Here is a 17730-nt window from a genome sequence, read left to right on the forward strand (position 1 = left end):
CCTGCACCCGGTCCTTTGCGGTGACACGCAACTTCTTTGGATGCAGTCGGATGACGTCCAAAACACCCGGGTATTTTTTGTAGATCGATGCTGTGATCGATCTAACGTCAAGCGGCTTGGTACGAGGCATAAAAAAAAAACATTATGTGCCCCGTTAAAAGAAGCATGATACGTTTTTGTCCTTGATTTTAAATTAGCTTTAGCAGAATCATCTCGCGATGTTGAAGCCAAAGGTTCATGTAAAACTTTTTTTTTGGCCATCTGCCCTGGGTCAGAACTTTTGCGCTTCACTGTAATGAAGCCTTTATCGGATTCATCCATGGGCTCCGCCTCCATGGGAGAGCCCTAGCCAACGAATTAACTGTATGGGGAACAAGAATAACAGGATAAGAGCGGAACACTTACCAAGCACGGGACAAATGAGAGGAGAGCGCACGCGATAAGATGCGAGCGCACGAGATGCGAGCGCACAAGAGATGCGAGCCGTACGCACTTGTATCGTCGATGCGCTCAACTCTCTCTAACGGGTAACGCACAGACAATTAAACACACTACACACACTTAACACTGTACAACTTTTACGCACAGCAAGCACAGATCGCTTCACGTTCAACCCAGCGTACGCAAATCTTCGTGGTGTGTATGGTCGGGGTCAGTGGCTTGACTTTGGCCGTAATCATCCACCTGGAGCGCGTATCGATAACGTCCGATTCGCTTCGTGGTTGGCGACAGAATGATTTCCGGGCACTTAATCAAATAACAAAACCATTTATCCATACCTAGAATAGACGATATAATGGATAATATAGGCAAAAGTAATTTTTTTCCACTATCGATCTGAAGTCCGTTTTTTTTTTCAAATAATAATAGATCCTAAAGATGCTGCAAAGACGGCTTTCTCCACAACTAAGGCATTATGAATTTACACGAATGCCTATGGGACTAAAAAACAGCCCATCTACGTTCCAAAAGCTGATGAATACAGTCTGTTCAGGCACAGCCCTGTCACTTCATATCGTGCTTAACGAAACACGAACATTCTTCGTTCAATTTCGAGTGTTCGGCTCGATCGAGTAGTTTATAAATAACAGTGTATGTCGCGAATAAACTCTCTCTTCCAATTTTGCTGCACAACGAATAACTGCTGGTAAATATTAAAGGTTTGAAAGTTACACCGAAACGCGGAAAATAAATTATCCGAAATAGTGAGATTAAACATTGGTGCCGTGACCAGAATTAAGACGAATCTGGTTTTCTGAATCTTAATTATTCTCGCGATAATCACTGTTTGCGCGCGTGTAACTGTGCTTTAGTCGCCTCACAATCGACCAAGTTCACTGTGTCCGCGAAATTTAGCGTTTTTTGTCAAACCGCACTATGACTGCTCCGATAAACGTTTTGTCGTCCAGAAGGACAGTTTTACTAGCAGTATTGGCTAAACATGAAATGTTTTTGGCAGAATTTGACCCGGAACGGGATGCAATCGAAATCAACATTCGCATTGCAAAGGTCCGAAGGTCAGAAGCTTTCCGTTGATTTGGAAGCAATTCAGGCCAAATTGGAAGATGCGGCGGCCACCGAGGAAGTGATAAGTCACAATGCCGCGTTACGAGACGATTTTGGCTCGCGTTTGATACGCCTTGAAGCCCATTTGAAGGCTAAACGGGTGCACGCTCCGCGATCCGCAAGCACAACACCAAACACTAACCCGTTGGTAGGGATAAAACTTCCCACCATCTCACTTCCTGAGTTCGATGGTGATTACATGCAATGGCTCACGTTTAGGGACACTTTTGAGGGATTAATTCACGAAAACATGGAACTACCACCGATACAAAAGTTTCATTATTTACGAGCTTCCGTGAAAGGCGAGGCCGCAAAGGTGATCGAAGCAATCACGATCAGCGCAGCCAATTACGAGCTAGCATGGCAAATGCTCACCGAACGATACTCGAATGAGTATTTGTTAAAGAAACGGCATCTTCAAGCACTTTTTGGTATGGCCACCGTTAAGAAGGAGAGTGCATCAACCCTTCACCATCTTGTGGACGAGTTCGAATGTCACAAGACAACGCTCAATCATCTAGGCGAAAAAACGGAGGCATGGAGCTGCTTGTTAGAACACTTAATGTGCACAAAATTGCCTACCTCCACATTAAGAGATTGGGAGGAAAATGCCTCAACTAGCCAAAATCCTAGTTACGAAGGATTAATCGCATTTTTACAGCGCCGTATGCGAGTGTTGGAAACCCTACAGGTAAACATTACCGAAGCTCCCCCTACCGTGAACTAAACGCACTACGCACATAAACATGCTCCGCCTATGCGCTTAGCAAGCTTTCCGTCAACATCACACGACACACGCACATGCCCTATATGCCACTCCGATCACAATTTAACGAAATGTCCCCGTTTCATGCAAATGTCACCGGAGGAACGGTACCGAAACACAATGACACTGACATTGTGCTTGAATTGCTTGCGCGACAATCACCGTGTGCGTGATTGCTCATCGCAATACAAGTGCAGACACTGCAATTCAACACACCACTCGCTTTTACACTCTTCACAAAATTACGGCACATTTTCCACTGCGAACACGTCAGCTGCCCAAAATGCTTCCGTACGCAACACACACAACACAGACGATCACACGGCAAACACGCAACGCACTTATGCAGCAGCATTGAGGCAAACAACGGAACAAGTTCTGCTTCAAACTGCACTTGTAAACATTGTTGATGCACATGGCATAATGCATCCTGCACGCGCACTTTTAGATAGTGCCTCCCAGCCAGATTTGATGAGTAGCCGTTTTGCTAACCGGCTAGGTATCAAATCGGGCACGGTCGACATCACGCTGATTGGTGCTGGTCAATCGTCCACCCCGGTGCGGAAATCGATGCGCACCACGGTATCATCCAGAGCGAGCCCTTATGCGATTAACGTTGAGTTTTTGATAGTCGAGAAGCTTATTGCTGACCTGCCCGCACATGATGTGCCCACCAGCGGCTGGAAATTACCGCCACATATCATATTCGCCGACCCCCATTTCGATAAGTCGGCACCGATCGACATTATTCTCGGTGCCCGGCACTATCACACGTTCTTTGTAAGCGGGGCGCAATATAAAATGTCATCGAATCTACCAGTCCTGATGGAGAGCGTATTTGGCTGGGTCGTGAGTGGATCAGCACCTACCTCTCAGCCAGCAACATCCAATACTTTTCACACTTCATCCGTGGTGTGTATGGTTTCATTAGAAGAATCAATAGAGCGTTTCTGGAAAGTAGAAGAACTACAGGTTAACGATGGCTATTCTCCTGAGGATCGCAAATGTGAGCAATTTTACAAAGATACAACACAGCGAGATGAAGCTGGTCGTTATATGGTATGCTTACCTAAACAAGCAGACTTCGACGATAAGCTTGACCTTTCGAAGGCAGCAGCATTAAGGCGGTTTAGTTTGTTAGAAAGGAGGTTAGAACGAGATCCAAACGTAAAAGCGGCGTACCATGATTTCATGCATGAGTATCTGGAGCTTGGGCACATGTCACGCATAAAAAATCCCTCCGACGACGAATGCGCGTATTATCTGCCTCACCATCCCGTGTTCAAAGCCGCTAGCTCCACAACAAAGGTTCGCGTGGTATTTGATGGTTCAGCTAAGACGTCCACCGGCTTTTCGCTAAACGAGGCGTTATGCGTCGGCCCTGTCGTGCAGGACGATCTACTCGACATAATTTTTCGCTTCCGCACATATAAGGTAGCCGTTGTTGGAGATATTGCGAAAATGTATCGACAAGTATTCCATCCTAACGACCGGAAATTTCTACGCATTTGCTTTCGATTTTCGCCTCACTCGCCAATCGAATATTTTGAGCTGAATACGGTTACTTATGGCTTAGCCCCCTCATCATTCTTGGCAACCAGAACATTGCTGCAGCTTGCAAACGATGAGGGCGCCTCTTGTCCCAATGCTGCAGCTGCTTTGAAAACTAACTTCTATGTTGACGATTTCATCGGTGGTGCTGATTCCATCGGAAATGCTCGCCAGTTGCGAATCGAGCTTTCTCAATTGCTCGCCAAGGGCGGCTTCGAGCTGCGAAAGTGGACATCCAATCAGCTTGAGGTGCTCGCCGGTTTAAATGCGGATCAAATCGGCACACAGTCAGCGCGGCAATTCTTACCACACGAGACGGTAAAGGCTCTTGGTGTTTCATGGGAGCCAGAGCATGACGTTTTATCCTTCGAATCCGCAATATCCAGTGATGTGTCCATTCCGACAAAGCGATCCATTCTATCCAAGGTAGCTCGCATGTTCGATCCGCTGGGCCTGATCTCCCCGATTGTCATTCGGGCCAAGATGATGATGCAGGAATTATGGTGGCAGAAAGCTGGTTGGGACGAGTATGTTCCAGATACTATCTGTAAGAAATGGAAAACAATACAAGAGGATTGGCAACTCATCTCTGAATTCAAGGTTAATCGTTATGCTCTTCTACCTGGTGCGCGTATTCAGCTACATACCTTCTGTGATGCATCGGAGGCAGCATATGGAGCCTGCTTTTATGCGCGTTGTGAAGGCGAAGGTGGGCAGATTCGCATAACGTTGCTTTCTTCCAAATCGCGTGTGGCACCGCTCAAGCGCGTCACACTACCCCGCCTTGAACTATGCGCTGCTGTATTAGGAGCACACCTGCATCACCGAGTAAAGAAGGCGATGGGGACTTTTGGTCGGATTCCACCATCACCTTAACCTGGATCAGCGCCACACCCAACACATGGGCAACGTTTGTGGCTAACCGGGTATCTGAAGTACAGCATTACTCACACCCGGGGCAGTGGAGACATGTACCCGGCGCGTCTAATCCTGCTGACCTGGTTTCACGAGGCATGTCAGCCGCTGATTTCCTGAAAAGCAAACTGTGGAGCTTCGGTCCGGATTGGCTATCTTTGCCCGCTTCCATCTGGCCCAACTCTAACCCGGAACCAGCCAACGAAACGAATCTAGAGATTCGCCAGGTGAGTGCTGCCGTTGTAAACACAACCACTAATCACCCTTGGTTTGCGTTGTGTTCTAGCTACAAGCGATTGCTGCGTATCGTATCATACTGCATTCGCTTCACACGTAACGCTAAGGAAAAGGCACGCACTCAGCGAACAGCAGCACAGCACCCCGCACCTTTAATCGTCACACCCGAGTACATGGAAACAGCAAACACTGTGTTAAGCCGCCTAGCACAGCAGGATGCATTTTCAGCTGAACTCGGGCAGCTCAAAAAGGGAAACGAAGTCATGAGGCAATCACCTTTACGGGCACTAAGTCCATTCCTTGACGAACAAGGAAAGGAATCCGTGTAGGTGGACGTTTACGGCTATCTCAACTTCCCTACCAAGCTAAGCATCCTGTTTTGCTTCCCAAGAAACATCCGTTCGCGCAATTGATCGCAAAGTATCAACACGAGGAGCTTCGTCATGGAGGAGGAAGGCTGCTCTTATCTCGAATTCGCGAAGAGTTTTGGCCGTTAGATGGAAGGCATCTTGTTAAGCACATTGTGCAGAATTGTTTTCGGTGCATTCGACAGCGACCGACACTTGAACAGCAACAACTTGGACAGCTTCCAGCGCAGCGCATCACTCCCAGCCGGCCTTTTAGTGTTACCGGAGTGGATTACGCCGGTCCATTATACCTGAAGCCAGCCCACAAACGAGCCGCCCCGGGAAAATGCTACCTCTGCGTGTTTGTTTGTTTTTCCACTAAGGCCGTACACTTGGAGCTGGTAAGTGATCTAACTACTGCTGGTTTTTTAGCTGCATTACACTGATTCACAGCACGACGCGGTTTACCGGCACACATACATTCGAACAACGGGAAAAACTTCGAAGGCGCGGCGAGGGAGCTTCACGAGCTGTTCGAAATGTTTCGCGATGAACAGCAGCTACATCTAATTGTGACAGATTGCACTAACCGCGGCATCAATTGGCACTTCACCCCTCCCAAGGCACCACACTTCGGCGGATTGTGGGAAGCAGCTGTGAAGACCGCCAAGCGACACCTTTTTCGGCAGTTAGGCAGCACGCGACTATCCTACGAAGGCTACACAACTGTCCTACATCAGATTGAGGCGGCGATGAACTCGCGGCCTCTCCTACCTATGTCAGACGACCCTAACGATATATCGGCACTTACCCCAGCGCATTTCCTCGTGGGCACATCGATGCATGCTGTCCCCGAGCCGGACTACACCCATCTTCGTTCCTGCACCCTCAGCGACTTGCAGAAGTGGCGAGAAATGGTGCAGCGCTTGTGGAAGCACTGGACGACGGAATACCTGCAAGAGATGCAACGTGATAACACCATATCGAAGAGGAACGACAGCATCTTACCTGGCAGACTGGTCATCCTGAAGGATGATTTCCTCCCCCCAACCCGTTGGCCACTCGCACGTATCGTACATGTGCACACCGGAGACGACAAGCTGACAAGGGTAGTAACACTGAAAACATCAAAAGGTATCGTAACTCCTCCGATAACAAAGATTTGTATCTTACCTGTGGCAGAGGCCGACGAGAGCACATGCACCTAATTTCTGTTTATTTTGATTGTTTTTGTTTTTTGTTGACTTGCGTCAAGGGGGGGAGGATGTTCAGGCACAGCCCTGTCATATCGTGCTTAACGAAACACGAACATTCTTCGTTCAATTTCGAGTGTTCGGCTCGATCGAGTAGTTTATAAATAACAGTGTATGTCGCGAATAAACTCTCTCTTCCAATTTTGCTGCACAACGAATAACTGCTGGTAAATATTAAAGGTTTGAAAGTTACACCGAAACGCGGAAAATAAATTATCCGAAATAGTGAGATTAAACACAGTCATATATGCTATACAGCCGGTAAAAGCATTCGTCTATTTAGATGACATTGTAGTTTTTGGTGAAACCATAGAGGAACACAACATCAATTTAATTAAAAAATTTAATGGTTTAAAACATTAAAGGCCGGTCTCGTAGTACAGTCGTCAACTCGTGCGACTGAACAACATGCCCGTCATGGGTTCAATCCCCAAATGGACCGTGCCGCCATACGTAGGACTGACTATCCTGCTATGGGGGGAAATCAATTAGTCACTGAAAGCCAAACCCACAAGTGGTGCAGGCAGGCCTTGACCGACAACGGTTGTTGAGCCAAAGAAGAAGAAGAAGAAGAAAACATTAAACCTAAAAATAGAACCTTCTTAATGCAAACTATTACATAAACAAATAAATTATCTTGGGCATACAATCAACGCAGACGGAATTAAACCTACAAAAACTAATATTGATGCAATAGTAAATATGCCAGCACCAAAAACATTGAAACAACTCAGATCCTTTTTAGGTGCTATTAACTTTTACGGAAAATTCATTCCCAATGTTTCCGATGTACGAAAGCCCTTGCACGAACTTTTAAACAAAGATTCGAAATTTGCTTGGGATGAACACTGCGATGAGGCTTTCCAAATTCTTAAAAAATTCTTGATTTCGGAACCCATATTAGTACGACCAAATCACAATGATATGTTTATAATCACTACAGATGCCAGTGATTATGCACTTGGAGCAGTGCTTTCTAATGAAGCAACTAAAGAAAAACCAATTTCATATGCTAGTAGATCTCTTTTAGGGGCGGAGAAAAGATACCACCCTATCGAAAAAGAATTATTAGCGATTGTATGGGCAGTAGAACATTTTAAGCACTATGTATTTGGTCAGAAATTTGTTATCTATTCTGATCATAGACCGCTTGTTTCTATTTGGCGCCTCTAATAAAATTATACGATATTAACAAGACTAAGACTTAGATTACAAGGCTTAGAATGCGAAGTACGATACATGAAAGGAAGAGAAAATGTAGTCGCAAACCTTCTGTCTCGGCTTCCGGGTGTGGAAATGAAAGAGATAGAGGAAGCTGAAAATCACACGTTAGCTGTTGTTACTCGGCGGCAAATGAAAAACAATATTGGGGGCCTTTCCGTTTTAAGCTCGTAGGCTGAAATTTCAGCCTGTCAGCTTTTTGCATTATCAAAATGCATTAGCATTTTTGGGTAAAATATACAGGTGGGCTTATCCCAAGGTGTATGAATTTAGAAGACTGATTTTTATCGCTTCTGTTTCTGAATGAAGATTTTAAGAGTGTTTTGTGTATCCGTTAAGCCTCAAGAAAGCTTGTTTGAACAAAAGTTTTCACTCATCCTGTCAAAAAGTGATATTCAAATTTGGTTATTAAACATGCTATGAGACCACCTGGATTACATTCACTTTGATTCTGGATTCCATCACCAGATCTCTTTAATGCACCTTGGGATAAATATAAACAAACCCGTGTTTTCGAGCAGGTACTCGAATCTAATTCTAGCTTTGTGGCTAGAATAATCTAGACTGAAAATTGCAGGCTAGTTTTTTGTGTGGTTTTGTATGAAGTGTTTACATGATTTCAGCCTCCAACTGTCAAACTCCATACAAAAAAATAACTAGAATTGTGAAGGCCCCCATTATTTGTGAAAACATTAAGCAACATGAGGCTACGAAAGAGACATGTGAGAATTTAGAGCAACAACACTAGGAGGATTTGTTAAAATAACTATCGATAACGATCCAAATGAGAACAAAATGCGAAGGAAAGAACGATTGAATGATATGCCGCAAGTTGATAAAACTAAATTCAAAAATTAGAAACCGGGCAATGTGAGAATAGAAGTAGAAAGAAGCGAGATAGAAACAGTTTTGAAAGAATTTCACGACGCACCTTTAGGAGGACACGTAGGGGTACGTAGAATGAAAAAAAGGATAAAAGAGTTGTTTTACTGGAAGGATATGAACGTCGATATAGAAAGATACGTTAAAACGTGTAGATCTTGTCAATGTAACAAGATTAGCCGGTGCAACAAAATACCCATGCAAATAACAACCACTTCAAATAATCCCTTCGATAAGCTATACATGGATATTGTCATTCTCCCGGAATCAGAAAAGGGTAACAAATACGGACTAGTGATTCAGGATGACTTAACAAGATATATAATAGTTTTACCAATGGAAAATCAAGAGTCAACAACCGTAGCAAAAGCATTTGTCGAAGGAGTAATATGCCATGTTGGGGCTCCTTTGGAATTAGTAACCGACCAAGGGACAAATTTTATGAGCCAGTTTATGAAGGATACTTGCAAACTATTGAAAATAAAAAAAATAAACACTTCGGCATATCATCCTCAAGCAAACCTCGTAGAACGAGCTAATAGAGAACTAAAAATTTACTTAAGACAGTTTGTAGGGCAAAACTATCAAACATGAGACAGATATTTACCATACTTTGCATTTGAATACAATACTACAGTGAATACATCAACGGGATTTACCCCATATGAACTAATCTATGGCAGGAAGGCAAGATTACCGACATCAATTTTCAACCAAAAGAACAATAAGCGAGTGTATAATGATTTTTGTGAGGAGCTTAAATTAAGATTAAACGAAATACATTTAATAGCGAAAAAAAATCTGATCAAATCAAAAGAGCTGAGGAAACAACAATATGATCAAGATGCAAAAGAATGGAAGCCTATGTGGGGGGAAAAAGTGTTGGTAAGAAATATCCCAACAGGTGCAGGACAGAAGCTACAAAGCTTGTGGAAAGGTCCGTATGAAGTAGTAGAGATTCCCAGCCACCAAACATGTGTCGTAAGAAATGGAAAAAGATTCGAAAAAGTTCACTATAATAGGTTAAAAAGATTCTATGATTGATAGGTTTAGGGTTTAGCTAGGCATAAGGTAAAAAAAAGTAAGGTGAATTCTCTTGGAATCCTTCATACTCCTATTATCGTGCAAATTATCCTATTATCGTAGTATTAAGTTCACTAGGACTCTGTAATGGGATGGGATCCGAAGCCCTCCGAGGGATAACATAGGCTCTCCCATCCAACTCCTATTCCGACACGTCCTCGTCGTGCAGAGTGGTAACATGTGCCTTCATATATCCTAGCTTGGGTACACGGGCTAGATCCAACCCCTTGGGCGGATGGTGGCATATGGCGAACCAGGAGGGGGGTGGGTATCCCGGGAAACTGGGTGCCTGAACGTCGGGGGGGCAACCCGACGCTAAATAAAACGGTCACGTGGGCGCAGGGCCAGTCACCCAGTCCCATGGAACAACTGACTACAGAAAGCATCAGAAGGATACGAAACGGACTTAACGATACCGACCCAACGCAATGCCCCCGGACAACGATTAAAATGGGCTCATGGAACGTACGCACTCTTAGCAAAGCCGGAGCCTTGAAACAACTTGATGACGCCCTAGCCACATTGAGCATGGACCTCGTAGCTCTACAAGAGATTCGGTGGCTAGGGAACGGTGTGCACAACAGGCGTGGTAAGCAATGCTACGATATTTACTACAGCTGCCACGACCGCCACCACGTGCTCGGAACGGGTTTCGCCGTAGGTCCCCGGCTGAAATCCGTAATCATAGATTTCAAGGCTATAAACGATAGGCTATGCACCCTGCGCATGCGAGGCAAATTCTTCAATATAAGCCTCATAAACGTTCACGCCCCTACCGAAGATAAAGAGGAAGAGGAGAAGGACCTTTTTTACGGCCGCCTCGCTAGAACTATAGATGCGTGCCCCAGGCATGACCTCAAAATCATCCTGGGGGACTTCAACGCAAAAGTCGGTAGGGAGCCAATGTACCGCCAATACACTGGCTGTCACAGTCTGCATGAGCACAGTAACGATAATGGTAGTAGATTGGTCCAGTTCGCCGCAGCGAACAATCTGGTTGTAGGAAGTACCAAATTTGCGCGGAGGGACATCCACAAAATGACGTGGGCGCACCCGGATGGCGAATCCTTCAACCAGATCGACCACGTGTTAATAAGCCGCCGACGACAGTCGAGTCTGTTAAATGTCAGAAAATATCGAGGAGCCAATATCGATTCCGATCACTACTTGGTTGGCTTAGTGATACGTTGTAGAATCGCCCGCCCCCGCACCAATGGGGGCGGAGAAAACACGCAGCCTCGGCTCAACACGGACTCTCTAAGGGACATTACTGTCCAACAGGAATTCAAAGCCGCTTTACACGAGTCTCTACTACCAGAAAACAGTTATGAAACTACGAGCGAGAGGTGGAACGCTCTAAAAACAAAAATAATAAACTGTGCAAGAAATATACTCCCACCACGTCGTGGCAACACCAAATCTGGCTGGTTCGACGATGAATGCAGACAAGTGACCGAACGTAAGAATACTGCATACCGAGCAATGCAGCAACGGCATAGAACGCGGGCATGCGCAGAGGAATATTCACGGCTCAGACGCGAAGAGAAACGAGTTCACCGCTCTAAGAAGCATGCTTTGGAAGAGCAAAACATGCGGGAACTCGAGCAAACCAGAGAGGCGTACGGACCGACACGAAAGTTTTACCAAGCGATAGCAGGTCACCGAAACAACGTTGTACCTAAGGTAACCTGCTGTCGCAACAAGGATGGAGATCTGGTTAGTAACCAGCCAGAGGTCCTCTCGCGGTGGGCTCAGTACTTTGATGAATTACTCTACGACCAGTTAAACGAACAGCTAGAAGCGCCACTAGCAGATAGTGTCATGCTACTGCCACCTAGCATAGAAGAAACACGAAAGGCTATCCGTCGGCTGAAAAATAACAAGGCACCCGGAACCGACGGAATTGCAGCTAAACTGGTCCAGAATGGAGGTGCACGACTAGAAAACGAGATTCATCAAATTGTTAATGAGGTGTGGGACAGCGAATCGATGCCTTGTGATTGGAATCTCGGCATCATCTACCCCGTATACAAGAAGGGAGACAGGTTGGACTGCAACAACTACAGGGGTATTACGGTGTTGAATACCGCCTATAAAATATTCTCCCTGATCCTTCAGGATCGCCTTGTCCCGCACGTCGAAGAGATAGTAGGAAACTATCAAAGAGGATTCCGAAACGGAAAATCAACCACTGATCAGATCTTCACCATGCGGCAGATCTTGGAGAAGATGGCTGAATACAGACACGACACATACCATCTCTTCATAGACTTCAAAGCCGCATACGATAGCATAGCCAGGGTAAAACTGTACGACGCTATGATCTCATTTGGAATCCCGGCCAAACTGATAAGGCTAGTTAGAATGACTATGACCAACGTCACATGCCAGGTGAGGGTGGATGGAAAACTCTCAGGACCTTTTGCTACCACCAAAGGTCTGCGCCAGGGGGACGGGCTTGCCTGTCTCCTATTCAACTTGGCGCTAGAGAGGGCCATCCGCGACTCGAGGGTGGAGACTACGGGAACCATCTTCTATAAGTCAACCCAGATCCTGGCATACGCTGATGATATAGACATCATTGGTCTGCGGCTCTCCTATGTAGCAGAAGCCTACCAAGGGATTGAGCAGGCGGCAGAGAGCCTCGGATTGTAGATAAACGAGGCAAAGACCAAACTGATGGTGGCAACATCAGCGGACCTACCAATAAATAATCCGAATCTACGTAGGCGTGACGTACAGATAGGTGAACGCACTTTTGAAGTCGTCCCACAATTCACCTATCTTGGGTCAAAGGTCAGCAACGACAACAGCATGGAAGCTGAGTTGCGCGCAAGGATGCTGGCTGCCAACCGGTCATTCTACAGCCTGAAAAAGCAGTTTACCTCAAAGAACCTGTCGCGACGGACGAAGCTGGGACTATATAGTACCTATATAGTACCAGTACTCACATACGCCTCTGAGACATGGACACTGTCCAAATCTGACGAAACCCTCTTAGCCGCGTTCGAGAGGAAGATGCTCAGAAGGATACTTGGCCCCGTATGTGTGGAAGGACAATGGAGGAGCCGCTATAATGACGAGCTATACGAGATGTACGGCGACCTCACTGTCGTACAGCGTATAAAGCTCGCCAGGCTCCGGTGGGCTGGCCATGTTATACGCATGGAAACGGACGACCCAGCCCGTAAAGTCTTTTTAGGCCGTCCACAAGGACAGAGGAGGCGTGGTAGGCCCAAATTGAGGTGGCAAGATGGCGTGGAGGCGTCCGCCATTAAGGCCGGGATAACGGACTGGCAGACGAAGGCGCGAGACCGTGAGCGGCTTCGGACACTCCTGAGGCAGGCCAAGACCGCAAAGCGGTTGTAGTGTCGGATAAGTAAGTAAGGTTTGGGTAGGTTAATTCACTAGGTTTAGGTCGGCTTTTTCACCAGGTTTAGATAGGTTGTTTCACAAATTTTAGGTAGGCTCTTTCACTAGGTTTAGATTGTAGGTAGCTTTAAGTGCGCGTAGGTTAAGATTAATTTTATAACGTTATTTAAAAAAAACACAAACACACATACACCACATTATGCCACTGCAAGCCACTAACAGTTACATTTCATTTTAGCAATTGCTTGGTTTTGATCTCGGAGGGGTTTGATAGGCGACCCGGAAGCCTCGCGCTCAACGTATCGCATGCGTAGGCAGAATGATTGTGTGAAGAAGAAGATGATCGATCATTTGTAAACGTTGATCGAAGAGAACAATGATTGAGAGAGATGAGAGGTCTGACATGAGAGAGATGACATGTATTGTACAACAGGATACAACGGTAGGAGTATGGCTAAAAACTCAACGGAAAAAATGTTAGAATGGGTCACAAAGAAAAATAGGTATCCATATTACGTACTATTTCCGCACACACACATAGTATAGCCCAACGGAACGACGATAGTTACGAACAATGATGATAGGATAATGATGAGGGGATAGCGATCGCTGAGCGATAATCATGAATCGATGACGATAGATGTAGAGAGCCGAATTGCATGTGGATCAGCACAGCACAACACTGCACAGCTAGAAGTCGGTGATAAAAGACGTTATTAGTAGGAATAGGAAAGCAATATGATAACCATAAAAAACTACTTAGTTAAGACACTTCGGCGAAGTTAAAGGTAGTTTCGGTTATGCTGCACGAAAGGATGTTTCCGGAATGAGCTATGACGTTTGTCACGAGGCGAATGTTGAAAAAAAAAAGGGTAATGAGATGGAGCGTTCCGCTCACGCTATAAAGCGCAACTCTAGGATAAGGCATAGCGGCGCGTTAGTGATCGCGCGGAGGACAACGCTAGGATCGACGAAAGCTTGTCAAAATAGAGCAATTGTGAAGAAGCAGAAGAAGGGGGGAGGGGTCGTCCGGGTCCTCCTCTCGGGAGAGAGGTCAAGTGGTGGCAAATTTGGAAGACGAAGATCATTAACTCTGTAGACGGGAAGCTAGAAAGTTGAATAAAAGTTGGCAATAACACGGTGTAACATTTAAAATCTAGTTTCTTTTATTAATATAAGGTGTAGTTTAGTTCAGGTGTGTTGTATGCTTGTGTTGTGTAACGGGTTTTCGGTAGAAGTTAAGCGCAGCGTTCTGTGCATTCCATTTTAGCAGCAAGTTGCTCTGCGTGGTTTTGGGTTTGGGTGTCTCGTGCACAGGCCACCTACACCAGCAAAAATTGACGGTTTCTCGCTCTGCCCAATACTTTGCGCCAACGGTGATGAGGTATTGATTTGCGCTGTGCGCGCGTGTCTCAGCGTTCTTCGCTTGCGACTTTGGTGCAAGTATCGGCAGATTTCTTAGAACATTTAATGTGCTGCTTTGAGTAGTATGGGGCCCCGGTTTTCTGCAGTTCGGGACCCTCGACAAAATACAATGACGGGGCCCCCTAGATCGCCGAAGCCCCTGGCGGCCGCCCAATCCGCCCACCGTTTAACGCGCCACTGCGATGTCGTCGTGGAGATATCACGAACCGTATTCCGTGTGGAATTTCCTCTGGCTACTTTAAAGTGACGACAAATTTAAGAGCTTTGTTCAATTCTGTTCCCATGTGCGCGCCTACCATGTCCTGAGTTTTAGCACCCACTCTAGCCAGTTAAAATAGTTGACTGTCGACTCATCCGCCGCGTGAAAAGTCGGGTGCGAGAATGTTGACACTTTTGGTTGGGGAGCAGCGTCGTCTCTATTCACCTGCGCGTTGGGTGTACCCATTGCCAATTTTATCGCTTGTGCGATCATTATCGAAAGCTGTGCCATAGATTTGTGATCAAGCTGAGCCATTATGTTTTCACTTTGCGAGGAATCCTACACAAAATGTTGTGTTTTACGGTAATTAATTCAGTTCCATTTTATTCACGTTCTGTTTTGTAACAAGATATAAGTTGTTCTTTGATCAACAAGATACAAGTAACAAGAGAGAGAGTGAAGAAAAAAGCAAAGCTTAACACGAAGGCACGCCCAAAAGAGAGTCTATGATGTATATTTATTTTTCCTGCTGCTCTCAATCCCTACAGTCACTTTACCTCGACACCTCTATCAGTCGAACTCCAACTTACTTACTTACTTACTTACTTACTTACTTATCCTACAAGCGCTATAACCGATTTGCGGTCTTGGCCTGCCTCAGGAGTGTCCGAAGCCGCTCACGGCCCCGTGCCTTCGTCTGCCAGTCCGTTATCTCGTCCTTAATGGTGGACGCCTCCACGCCATCTTGCCACCTCAATTTGGGCCTACCACGCCTCTTCTGTCCTTGTGGACGGCCTAAAAAGACTTTACGGGCTGGGTCATCCGTTTTCATGCGTACAACATGGCCAGCCCACCGGAGCCTGGCGAGCTTGATACGCTGTACGACAGTCCTTGACCCAAGATAGGTGAATTCTGGGACGACTTCAAACGTGCGTTCACCTATCTGTACATCATGGCAACGAAGATTCTGATTATTTATTGGTAGGCCCGCTGATATTGCCACCATCAGTTTGGTCTTTGCCTCGTTTATCTGCAATCCGAGGCTCTCTGCCGTCTGCTCGATCTCTTGGTAGGCTTCTGCTACATAGTAGAGCCGCAGACCAATGATGTATATATCATCAGCGTATGCCAGGATCTGGGTTGACTTATAGAAGATGGTTCCCGTAGTCTTCAGCCTCGAGTCGCGGATGGCCCTCTCTATTGCCGGGTTGAATAGGAGACAGGCAAGCCCGTCCCCCTGGCGCAGACCCTTGGTGGTAGCAAAAGGTCCTGAGAGTTTTCCATCCACCTTCACCTGGCATGTGACGTTGGTCATAGCCATTTTAACTAGCCTTATAAGTTTGGCCCGGATTCCAAAAGAGCTCATAGCGTCGTACAGTTTTACCCTGGCTATGCTATCATATGCCGCTTTGAAGTCAATGAAGAGATGGTATGTGTCGTGTCTGTACTCAGCCATCTTCTCCAAGATCTGCCGCATGGTGAAGATCTGATCAGTGGTTGATTTTACGTTTCGGAATCCTCTTTGATAGTCCGACTCCGACTATCTCTTCGACGTATGGGACAATACGATCCTGAAGGATCAGGGAGAATATTTTTTTGTAGGCGGTATTCAGCACAGTAATACCCCTGTAGTTGTTGCAGTCCAACCTGTCTCCCTTGTTGTACATGGAGTAGATGATGGCGAGATTCCAGTCACAAGGCATCGATTCGCTGTCCCACACCCCAGTAACAATTTGATGAATCTCGTTTTCTAGTCGTGATCTGGTGAGTAACCAGCATCATCGATTTGTATGCAGTAGCTGGGTTCAGAGAAGTAGGACCTAAATCAATTCACCAGCGGAGGAGAGAGACTGATCCGGGTGAGTTTGGTTTACACGATCAATCGCAGCCCTAAGGTTACTGTATACTACATCCATTTGAGCTCCAGAAGTGAAGGCTGCGTGGCAGTTGGAGAAGAATTCCACCAGCTTTGTGGTAAGAGTGCGTCGAGGAAAGAAACCATGCTGGCGTGTAGAAATATAAGAAGGAAAGTTTTGCATGACGATCTCAAACACCTTGGCACAAGAAGCCAAGGTGGTTATCCAGCAGAGTTTTTATCTCCTTTTTTGTACACCGGAAACATCACATTTCCAGGATTTCCAGCATTTTCTTGTGAAAAAGAGAGTTGGTAGATGCGAGAAAAAGGCTCTGCTAAAAACCCACGGCAATTGGCAAGGATTACCCTAGGGATGCCATCGGGCCCAGGGTTTTATGAGGATTTAACCTGCTGTGATTGACTCGAAGTGCAGGAAAGTTAGAATCATCGATGTTCTAGGAATGTGAGCGGAAGTTAAAGTCCACGAATAGTAGAAGCGTATCGATAGTAGCACAAGCAACATCATCTATAGTACAGCAGATATATTGCATGGTAGTAGTGTTGTTTACTAAATCTGAAGGAATGTACATTACGCCTGTAATAAGAGTACGATTATTATCATAATCTTTGAACCAGAGTTGCTCAACGGTATCTTGTGTAGGACATAGGATTGCACGTAGATAGGAAGCAACGACGATGAAAACCACACCACCAATTGATTTTCTGCTATTTTTGCTGCTACGCTCTATTTTATACGCTGTATAATTATCTGGGAATAATTATGAGGAATCAATCGTTGAATCCATTCATGTTTTAGTCAGGATAATAAGTTCGTAGTGGGTTTTACAAACATTTTTAAATACTTTATAGCTTTTAGATTTCAATCCTCTAACGTTTAAGGACAGAAACAATAATTCGTCGGCTGGCAACCCCAGTATGATTGACATGATATTCATGCGTTTGTGTGAGTATATAGTTCGTTCTTTGATAGTTCTTTCTTCGGGGGAAAGAGCCTTTTCACGTAGTGGTAAAGGCACTAACACTTATAAACGACAGGA

The 17730-nt window shown here is 45.6% G+C and overlaps 1 protein-coding gene across 1 annotated transcript; it reads left to right on the plus strand.

The window, feature by feature from the left end:
- Positions 1 to 2755: 2755 nt before the first annotated feature.
- On the plus strand, positions 2756 to 5364 carry LOC121591363. Its single transcript, XM_041911757.1, has 2 exons — positions 2756 to 4410; positions 5085 to 5364. Exons 1-2 carry the CDS (start codon positions 2756 to 2758, stop codon positions 5362 to 5364), a joined length of 1935 nt encoding a protein of 644 aa, XP_041767691.1.
- The last annotated feature ends 12366 nt before the right edge of the window (positions 5365 to 17730 follow it).

The sequence above is a fragment of the Anopheles merus genome, chromosome 2L (genome assembly GCF_017562075.2).
Source record: "Anopheles merus strain MAF chromosome 2L, AmerM5.1, whole genome shotgun sequence".
Lineage (NCBI taxonomy): Eukaryota > Metazoa > Arthropoda > Insecta > Diptera > Culicidae > Anopheles > Anopheles merus.